Genomic DNA, 11,276 nt, shown 5'->3' with positions numbered 1-11,276 from the left:
GCCACGTTTACGACAATGGCGCCGACCGGTGGACGAACTAGCAATTTATCTTTACCGATGGCGGTCGGCATATTAGCAAACTTTCTCTAAACCGGGAATATTGAAATCTGCGGTCTTCAACTTTAATTATGAATATAGTTTAGTATTAAGCACGTTTCATAAGGCACGATGATAATGATGATGATCATGATGATGATGATGATGATGATGAGTCCGCTAATATCGAAATCAAAGACTGTATATTGTAAAATGTAATTTAATTATATACCGATTTGATATTTAATTCATTTTTTTTAATATATGTAAGTAATTTACGGGTATTAAAACAAATGTTTTAAGACTCAGAGGTATACAGTGTTCTCCAAATGAGAGACAATTTTTTAAAAATAAATTGTATTATCAAAATCGAAAATAGTTGTTAATTTTAATAGGGTCACTTTTTCGACCCAAAGTGTCTAAATAGTTTTTACTCAATTTAGTGTTATTTAAGTCTCGAATTCTTGTTTTTTTTTACACTGTATATTAGTTGCTATAAATATCACTTGCATCTGGTATGTGGTGTGAAATAAAACGGATTTCTTGGCTACAATATTCACGCATTATATTCTTAACCATAATGCTTAAACAATAGAGCAACAATAATAAAACAGCATTTCATATGTACACAATTAATAATCTTCCTCTTATTTTATCAAACATAAGTTTGCTTCATTTCCAAGATTGTATAACCTTTGCACGCATAAATGCCTGTAAAACCTGCGACTAAAATCTTATACAACATTCATTCCAGTTTACACGTTCCTTGTGTTTCCATGGAAAGTGGAAAAATGATCAAAGGAAAGTAGACGATGAATTCAATGAAAGGATTGCAGATATTACTCATATGTTCATTCGTTAGTAGTAATAGTCTCTATCGCTACTTTAGTTAATGCTTCAATTATTTTTTTTTTAATAATTTGCATTGTAGGCAAATGGACAGACATAATGACCTTAAGTTAGATTATATCTGAATAAAAATATATTATTAATTTCTCTTAATTGAACCTTATGGTAATAGCGACAATTAGTATCAATATTGCCTTCAGACATTCTTCGATAAAAAAATACGCGATAGCCGCTTTATTACGATTAAAAACGGTTACTTTGAATAATAGTAATTTCCATATTCTTGGAAAAGATATGTAAATATGTACGTCATGCGATGAGTCTTATGTAAATTCACTGTAATTGAAAATGTTGATAACAGTCCCCAACATTTCTATAGAATAAGATTTCTAAGTGCTGATAGATAGGGCAGCCGTTGGTTCCTTCACTCGTGTATTTAGTAGTTAAGAAGAACAATACGAAGATTTCTAAAGAGATTGTTGCTTTTCCTAATCATCTTCGATATAGGAACCTATCTCAGAAATTTATCCGTAATAAATTTTTCTGTGTATTCATATTCTGTCGAAATAACTCACTTTCTTCGTAAAAAAAAAAGAAAAGCAAATAGTATTAATAAAAAAAAGTTATACAAGTATCAATACCATTCGTTTTCTTATGCTTTTCAACAATGAACAATCTCTGCACCATTCAGCATCGAAGCTTAAGCTACTATCAATATTTAGTAGGCACGTGATAAATATCAGACATCACGATAAATATAAGATTAGCATAATTATAATAATAATTGACTAATTTTGGCTTTGTATAAATGTAGTTCCTAATTTGCCTATTCATTTTCTGGACTTTTATGCTCTCTAACGAACATACTATAATGCACAATTGGTTGTTTTCTTTTCTATCTGTTTTAAAGGAAATATCTCATTCAATTCCGCAGGGGATCCAAGCTTTCCAACGAGAAATCATCAGTGTCAATGGAAAGACCTCTACTAAAACCGTCCTGAAATATCAACGTTCCAGTAATTAACAAATTTCAGCCACGCTTCGAGCTTACGTTAAAACGTAAACTATACCTTCATTTCGAGCAATTTTTTATCTAAAAGACCAATAGCATTTTCTAGCTCTTGCTGACTGGGATTAGAAATGGTCGTCGTGGCTCCAAATTCACCCATCTCGAATGGATCGTTAAATTCGTTTTTCGCGTTCACGGATGGCGCGGGATTGAAAGGAATGCTGCCAAATAAATCCTCTTTCACACCATTTTGACGTCTGGAGTCCTTCGCCTTTGGCGGTGGAGCCACTGAAAACAAAAACAAAACATATATATACATGTAATATGCTATATACGCGTAACAACGTCAAATTTAATAAAATTACATCGGTAAATATTAGCGAAACAACTAACACAATGGAGGAGGACTTGTAGTGCCATTGCTTTGTGAGAAGAAGTTCGAGTTGGTGGATATTTGACCATTCAGAAGAGAACTGTGATTTGTTTGATGATTCGCGATGCCATTCACTGCGCTTTCGAACGCTCTTGGATTAAAATCTTCCTCGAATTCGTCCATTAGTAGCCCTTCTAACTTGGTACCAACCGTCGGCTTCGGAACAGGCTCGCTTCTATTTTTATAAAACGATTCCGTTATCAAATATCCATGAAATATCTCGAGAAACATTAGTGTACGTGCTACGTACGCCATGAAGTTATCGTCGAACGTCTTCTCGAAACTTCTTGGAGGAACTGGCGGTGGTTGTTGCGACCCATTGGGTGTATTTCCATTACTGTCGCTGTTCATGCCAATAGCAGGCTTGTTACTGGTCCCATTTACCTGGGCTGTTTCATTCGATGCACCAGGTACGTGTAGGATGTCCGGAAGGTTGTGTTGCGATAAGTAAGCCGACACGTCAGCCTAAAACAGAAACACTTATGAAACAACGTTGCTCAAGAAGAAGACTACATGGAGACTTTCACAGTGTCGTGAAACTCGATCGAATAAATAGAACAAAGTATAAAAAAGGTACAGTTTGTGTCTAGATAAATGTCCTCTAGAAGCTGTCCTCATCGAGGTAGGATTTCATTACGTTACTTTTACCAACTACACTCGTGCCCTTCGAACTAACCGATCCTTTAATGGCAGCTATGTCCTGCAGTCGCTGACGATACACGTTATTCTCGTGTTCCAGTCGTTTTATTTTCTGTTGCAGTACCATACATCGCCTCTGAGCCTCCAAATCTTTCCCGGATGTCTCTAAGAACCGCCTGTACGCCAAATCGAAGGCCTGACCGATGGTCAGCGTAATCTCTTCGGCTAATTTATCGCTAACGAACACGAAACACGTGTGCCCCTCCACGTCTTCCTCTTTTGCGACGAAGCTGAAGAACTTCTTCTCGCCTTTGTCATCGGCGCAGTACGATATCCTATGTAACGGGTACTGGTGCATAATTCGCTGAAAAAGAGAACGTTTCATTCAGTGTCTGTTACATACAACAGTTCCCTCGTCGTAATTATTAAACATTTTTAATACCTTTGGCGACGTCTTCGTTTTCGGCTCTTGAATAGCAACGCCATCGATACTTATGGTCAGCTCTACTTTCGGAGTTTTCGTCCCCTCGCTCTTCCTCAACTGTTGATTGAATTTCAACTTGCAGATCGCCTCCTTGACCACCTCGATACCCTTTGGCTGATCCACTTCCGTGCTACCCAAGTACTGAAACGTTTAAAGTAGAAATTATGTAACGATCGTTAAACATACAGGCCATTAGTGATCTCGCGTAAGCTGTGTGTAAATCTCGTCTGCGTTTTATTATTCATTTTACTTTTTTTCTCCTCCCTCGTTTGTGGACCATTACCATAAACCATTGCTCCACAATAATTACGCGAACGAGCGAAGAGACGATGCGTGTCGTAGCACCGAGATCAATGGTCAAGGCAGCAACTAACGTCCATTGGGTGAACGTGATGCGCGCAATTAGTATTTTCTAGCATCGATCGGTTCGAACGTTCGATCTCTGGTATCGATAGACTGGTCGCATTGTGCAATTCCGTTTTCTAAATTTAGTCGAAACCGTTGACCTTCCCGCGAGAAACAATCAAATCGTTACTGATAAATCCAAGAACATCGTTCCTGATGGACGAAACGACATCGAACTCGTTGAACGTTCCGTCCACGAGTAACGATTCAGATTTACAGTGCAAAACGATACAGGTAGCAAAGAAAAAGAACAGGAGACGATAACGCTCGTTTCGCGCGGCAATGGCCGACTGGTTTCGCTCGATGGAATAGTGAAATCACACAGGTCGCAAAATTTCAAAGTACAACGAACTTTTCGCGCGTTCCAACGTCGTGTATTTGTATTCCGAAAGAGGCACACGTACGTGCCAGCGACGATTCGTCCAGAGAAATGAAAGGCAGACGCGGACACCGTAAGGGGATTATGCAACATTTTTGAGCGACAGGAGGCGAACGAAGAGAGAGAAAGAGACAGAAGAGGCGAACGAAGAGAGAACCGTAATTTTATACACAATTTTTATCGTCCAATCTGAAAGGAACAACACCGAGGACCCCCCTCGTTAATTCATTTTTAACCGAGAGTCACGTACGATTACTCCAACCGGTTACAAAATCGTTCGCAGATAAAGTATCGCTCTTATTTGCTCGCCGCTTAGTTTTGGCTTCCACAAAACGTGAAATATTACGTTATCTGACTCGGTTAGGTGAATTGTGTCTTTGTTCGAGAACGCTGAGCAAAGAAACCGAGGTTTTAGGAATTCTCCTCTCTTTTCGTTCTTTTACAGTTATTTTTGGCTTCCACAAAACGGAGCAAAATTCTCGATAAGTGAAATCTTACGTTATATGACTCGGTTAGGTGAATTGTGTCTTTGTTCGACAACGCTGAGCAAAGAAACCGAGGTTTTAGGAATTCTCCTCTCTTTTCGTTCTTTTACAGTGTCTTTTACAGTTATTTTTGGCTTCCACAAAACGGAGCTTCTTGATAAGTGAAATCTTACGCTATCTGACTCGGTTAGGTGAATTGTGTCTTTGTTCGAGAACGCTGAGCAAAGAAACCGTTCAGGTTTAGGAATTCTCCTCTCTTTTCGTTCTTTTACAGTGTAAAAGAAAGAATTTTCTTTTATTCGTTTCTTCTAAAAGAAGATTTCTCTTCTTCTATTCTTAATTCTGTAATTATTGTGGAGCAATGGTTCATGGTAACGAAAGAACCTCACGAAACGAGTCACCAAGTCGCTGTTGTAACGAACTGCGAGTATCGAGTTTATATTTACAAACTTTCGAGTTACCGCGAAATTAGCCTCGCTGTATCGTGGCAATTATTTAATAATTTACCTTTCTTTTGTTTCGATTGAATTCGATTAATAACGTTTTAACGATCGACTATATTTTGCATTTGAAACAATTTATATATCATTCCACTCGTGAAGTTAACAGTGGAAATTATACTTTAAAGATACTTCAATTGGAAAAGAAAAAGTTACTTGCACGCGAATTGTAATTGGTTTGTAAATCGATCGACAACAGAGTCTCATACGTGAGGACAATTTTGCGAGTTATTACACTGATCATTTGTCACAAAAAGGTACAAAATATAAATAAAATGGTTTCGATACCACTGCGAGAAATGGAGAAGAAATTGTTTTCTTTACGGTATCAAAGTCTGTACGTTATTCTCGTATATTCCACCGGTTATTAATTATTCCAAACGGCAACTTGTATACGATACATTTGCATTGGAAAGTTCTTACACATAACGAGAATCATTTTCTTGTCGTTGGTTCGTAAACGAACCCGCAATATGTCAAGGATGCTATCGAAGTTTTTATCGTATTTATATTCTTACGACTGGATATATAGATCAACCGATGGTAATTAACTCTCTTCTGCCATGGTTTTAAATAAACTAGGTTGTTCGATAAGTTTTGTCGTTTCTTCCATTGTAGAAAAAAAAAATAAGACGCTTCAATTCCGAACAACTGTAAATATACAAACGAGTCGACAGACCTACACGAAACTTACGTTCATCTCACACATGTTCACCAAACAGTGGTACCATTTTATTAAAAATCAAACAACGAACCTAATAACGTCGTTTCTTATCGAACGACAAAACTTATCGAGCAATCTATTACGTCCAAACGCAAGCGTCGGTATAATTTATGGAAAATTAAAAGGAACTAATACATATTCACGGATTTGTAAATATAAATGAAAGTAGAATCTTATGTTATCGGTTTGAATATGTACTTGTATGGCTACGGTGGATTCAAAGCGAGTATTGTAAGCAGGTAGGCGATTTCCAGGAAATATTGGCTAAAATTTTCCACGACCAGTGTCGAAGTCTAAGAAACGAACGCATCACGACCTTGATCTTTTCGGACAGGTCGAGATCTGGAGAAATATATATACATATATTGGCCACGACTCGTGAACGGGTTTGTTTGTTTCATTTGCACTCGACCGATTTTGCAACAGACCGCGTCCTTAGACCGTGCATTGCTAAATTCGCTTGTTATGCCGTTGTTATCGTTCAGCTCGAGCACGCACTTGACAAAGAAGCGACAAACGTTCCATAAACTTCGAGAGCGCATCGATGATACTCTTATTTATCGACAAACGAATACAAGTACACGAAACGCGTTCTCTTTACGCAGAAGAGATACAGTACGTTACGAAATTACCAACAAGACTTGAATCGGTGCGATCGTACACGTGTAAGCGTTGGAATTAATTAAAACTAAACATTTCAAAGCTACGAGTCTAATCGCTTGCTCTCTAACATCTATAAATCTTAATTACCTAGGAAACACATAACAATCGTTGCAACGAAAGAGGAGTTACCTCGATAATTTTAAACACGAGTGGATAATTTTGTTCGTTGATAAACCTAACTACACTTTTATCTTTATCTCGATTCCTCTTCCTCTTACCTCTCAATTGCAACGATTATTTGTATTACAGGTTTTAACAGGGATAATTAAAATCGCGAGTGACTCGTAACCGTAGAATCGAGAGGTTCAATTTCTTTTTTTTTTAACTAAACAATACGCCCGTGGGTAGCAATCGTACAGCGATTCGGTTGTTCCGTGTAACGAGTATTTACTTTTACTTTTTTCTTTTTTTTAAAGAAAGAATCGTTCGAGCGTTCCAAGTGTTAGAAAGTCAAACCACGTTAGCAAAAGTTGGCGCGTCCTTGATTCGACTATTTTCAACGGCTCGCCATTCGTCGACGGAATAAAAAGGAAATCGGGATTAAGTTATATATTTTCTGTACGTTGACTTTCTCGAAAGCAATAAACTCCACGCAATCGGTTCGTTCTTTTCTCTCGTGCTGGCCCGATTGTGCTTCGTGTTTCCGTACGCCTCGTATACGCGAACGAAATTTCTAACGACGATAGTGTCCCGTACCTTGACCAAGTAGACGATATGGCCTTTTTGAAGAGCATCCGACGAGTGTATCCAGTTCCTACTCGTACCTGCAAACAGAATTCACCGATTTCATGGATCGCCAAGCGTTCAGTTTAATGTGCAAATCGAAGCAAAATCTGCTCACCGTTCTTGCTGGTCTGATTTTTGCTGTTCGCCGAGTTCTGTGTCCACTTCAGTAGCGTTGAGTTCCTCATGTTGTCGGTATGTGATCGTCACCTGCTCACCGACACCTGCAACAGAGAAACGTTCGATTCAAATTTATCGAATATTTTCACTGAACATTTTATTCATTTACGATCTACCTAGCCGCGATTATTTGTACTTGTTGAGTTGTACAATGTGTTGAGTTGTATTAATCTGTGCAAAATTATCGGTCGATTGTTTACGTAGAATTCTTCGTAACGAAACTTAACAGTTGTACTCGATGCATGCAAACTTTACGTATTAATTGCTTCTTTATCGATTAATCTGTGCAAAATTATCGGTCGATTGTTTACGTAGAATTCTTCGTAACGAAACTTAACAGTTGTACTCGATGCATGCAAACTTTACGTATTAATTGCCCCTTTATCGATTAATCTGTGCAAAATTATCGGTCGATTGTTTACGTAGAATTCTTAATAAGGAAACTTAACAGTTGTACTCGATGTATGATATACTGTACGTAATTTAAATGAATACGTCAAGTTTCGTTGCAAGAAATTCTACACGCGGAAAAAATGTAATCAAAGTCCGTATGAAAATTAACCGATGCAATTTTACGATTAATACGTTAACAGATTAACGAGCACCGCGTTGAAACGTCGGTCGTTAACACTCGGTGGAGAAATAATTTTGTGGAAACGTATCAATTCCAAAAGATCCGAGAAATTGATTACTCTTGAAAGTAATTCCAGCGAAAATTGCACACCGAGTTTATTTGTATCGGCGATCTACATTGTAGTGAAACGTAAGTGGCGCTGAATAATTCGAAATAATTGAATCGAGATACTTTTTGTACGACTACCTGATCTCTTTTTTTTTTCTACACAAACGTGAAATGCACGAGGATGTTGGGAACATTATCACAAGGAAGTGTAAACGTAGAAACCATAACGAATGCGATATAAGTTGAATAGACAGTGACATAGTGGCTAAAAGTGTATAATCATGCATGCTACGTGACAGCGGTCGATAACTGCTCGCTGACGAAATCATATGGATATACGTGTTACGAATTCACAGTACCAGAGCGTAGTGTGTCACCATTTTGTATTCAGGAATTTTCGAAAATCGAATCTCTAGCTCTTTCTACGAAGAAAGGTTATACGTGTTACGTGTTATACGTGGAAAAAAAAAGAAAAAAATAGAAGATCGCGCAATAAAATATACTTATAAGGCTCGATTGATATCGTGCACAGCAGCTTCGGACCGTGCAGTATGAATCATGCAAATTGATCGGGTCATGTCTCTTTTATGATCGACCACAGAAGAAAGTAACCGAGAGAGACACAGAACCGATTAATAATATTCAACTTTCAACGATGATACCAACCTTTTTTGTACGTGCAACTGAACTGTTTTTACAAAGATAACGGATTCATGTTTTCGTTAAATAAATTAATTTTTCACGTTGATCCGCATATGAAATGTGTATGGTAAAAAATTAGCGATTGGAGTGCATTGTCTCGAATGAAATTTACGAGGAATCGATTCGAAAAATATGGAAAATGTTACTCGTGACTGAGAAATGTAGAATATTGTATCCTGTATCAATTTTTTTGTATATATAATGTTTTGTAAAAAAAATATAATCTCTTTGGGAAAACAGTGTAATCACACTTGTGACTAATGATTTTTTATTGAGTTTAAAAAAGGTACGATGAAAATTGCGCAATTTATTTGGTATATTAGGGTAAGTTATTGGTTAGATTTTAACAAATGGACGAAATATTTTAGTATCACCCTCCAGTATAGTTTTTTGATACGCAAAGAAGAATTTTCTGTAAGATATAAGTCGAATAATGGGAAGAAAAGGTGCCTCTGCATCTTGTAATCACCTCTATGGATAGATTCTGATACTTATTGTTGGTTCTTTCGTTTCATTAAGATGTGAGAATCTCATTCAATTGTATTCCAAGAATAATGAAACAATGTTACAACAGGAATCATAAGAAAATTGCATATTTTAATTAAGAAACGCGTTGTATCTATATCGATAAGAGAAAGATGTAAATATTGTTCGTTAAGCTTTCTAAAATAGATAGGTATAGAACGTGCCACCTTTATCCTAAACAATACAACATTAATCGAAACGAAGTTCTGTTTCTCTAAATTTAATGCTATTTAAAAGTTTAGAACAATTAGAGTCCGTGTTTCGTAAGCGTTTTAGAAAATCGTTAGTTAAACTTTAAAGCGTCGGTCTTCAGGGACCATTGCAGTGTTTAAAGCGTTAAATAACTTTTAAAATAATCGAACATCAAATGAAACAATTTAAATGAGGGTTTCAGGGACACTGACACTTAATGTGTACATGTATGTATATGTATACGTATGTGTACATACATAATGTTTTTGCAAAATCTTCTAGAAGATTCTATTCTACGGATACGTGATGTTTACTAAACAAAATACAAGTTTGTTAACACGACGAACCGCGACAGTTAGTCCGAAAGCTGATCTCGCGAAAAATTCACGCAAAAGATATGTCTTTATTTGTGATACTGCATTCAAGACCCTGAAAATTGTTCTCGAATGCAGTCTTCACTCTCGAGAAGAAATTGCAACAGTTTTACTGTAGAACGAGTAGCCTAAAGCTACGTATCCATGTAAGAGTAGAACTGTCCCGAGTTCCACTCGAATGTTTTTTCTCGGTGAAAACTACATTCAAGACCCTGACAATTGCAATGTTTGCTCTCGAATGCAGTCTTCACTGCTGAGAAACACTTTCGAGAAGAAATCGCAACAATTTTACCGTAAAACGAGTAGCCTAAAGCTACGTATCCATGTAAGAGTAGAATTGTCGCGAGTTCCTCTCGAGAGTGTTCCTGAACAGTGAAAACTGCATTCAAGACCCTGAAAATTGCTCTCGAATGCAGTCTTCACTGTTGAGGAACACTCTCGAGAAGAAATCGCAACAATTTTACCGTAAAACGAGTAGCCTAAAGCTACGTATCCATGTAAGAGTAGAATTGTCGCGAGTTCCTCTCGAGAGTGCTCCTTGTTGATGAAAACTGCGTTTGAGATTCTAAAAATTGTTCCTGAATGCAGTTTTCACTGGTAAGGAACACTCTCGAGAAGAAATTGTAACAATTTTACCGTAAAACGAGTAGCCTAAAGCTACGTATCCATGTAAGAGTAAAACTCTTGCCGCGAGTTCCTCTCGAGAGTGTTCCTCAACAGTGAAAACTAGATTTGAGAACAATTATCAGGGTCTCGAACGCAGTTCTCACCAACGTGGGACACTCGCGAGAAGAAACCGCAACAGTTTTATTGTAAAACGAGTAGCCTAAAGCTACGTATCCATGTGAGAGTAGAACTGTCCCGAGTTCCTCTCGAATGTTCCTTGTCGGTGAAAACTGCATTCAAGACCCTGAAAATTGTTCCCAAATGCAGTCTCGACTGTTGAGTAACACTCCCGAGAAGAAATCGCAACAGTTTCATTGTAAAACGAGTCGCCTAAAGCTACGTATCCATGTAAGAGTAGAACGGTCGCGAGTTCCTCTCGAATGTTCCCTGTCGGTGAAAACTGCATTCAAGACACTGAAAATTGTTTCCAAATGCAGTCTTCACTGTTGAGGAACACTCTCGAGAAGAAATTGTAACAATTTTACCGTAAAACGAGTAGCCTAAAGCTACGTATCCATGTAAGAGTAGAACTGTCGCGAGTTCCTCTCGAATGTTCCCTGTCGGTGAAAACTGCATTCAAGACCCTGAAAATTGTTCCCAAATGCAGTCTCGACTGTTGAGAAGAA

The 11,276-nt window shown here is 37.6% G+C and overlaps 1 protein-coding gene across 4 annotated transcripts in view; it reads right to left on the bottom strand.

Annotated features, from left to right (window-relative positions):
* Nucleotides 1–584: 584 nt before the first annotated feature.
* The window catches only part of LOC143154381 (PTB domain-containing engulfment adapter protein 1), a 52,142-nt gene continuing 41,450 nt past the window's right edge, over nt 585–11,276 (bottom strand). For 3 of the 4 annotated variants that reach the window (XM_076326518.1, XM_076326519.1, XM_076326516.1), the window contains exons 2-8: nt 7,448–7,553; nt 7,303–7,370; nt 3,409–3,591; nt 3,004–3,330; nt 2,288–2,792; nt 1,956–2,182; nt 585–1,882 (exon numbers count right to left, since the gene is read on the bottom strand). In XM_076326518.1, the coding sequence (XP_076182633.1) occupies nt 1,808–1,882; nt 1,956–2,182; nt 2,288–2,792; nt 3,004–3,330; nt 3,409–3,591; nt 7,303–7,370; nt 7,448–7,517 (1,455 nt within the window). In that variant the 5' untranslated portion in view covers nt 7,518–7,553 and the 3' untranslated portion in view covers nt 585–1,807. The remainder of the gene's footprint in view (nt 1,883–1,955; nt 2,183–2,287; nt 2,793–3,003; nt 3,331–3,408; nt 3,592–7,302; nt 7,371–7,447; nt 7,554–11,276) is intronic. The other variant, XM_076326520.1, reaches the window with a different exon arrangement.

This window comes from Ptiloglossa arizonensis, chromosome 14, assembly GCF_051014685.1.
Source record: "Ptiloglossa arizonensis isolate GNS036 chromosome 14, iyPtiAriz1_principal, whole genome shotgun sequence".
Classification (NCBI taxonomy): domain Eukaryota; kingdom Metazoa; phylum Arthropoda; class Insecta; order Hymenoptera; family Colletidae; genus Ptiloglossa; species Ptiloglossa arizonensis.
Note: the sequence above shows the minus strand (reverse complement) of the source record. Positions and strands in the feature narration are given on the sequence as shown.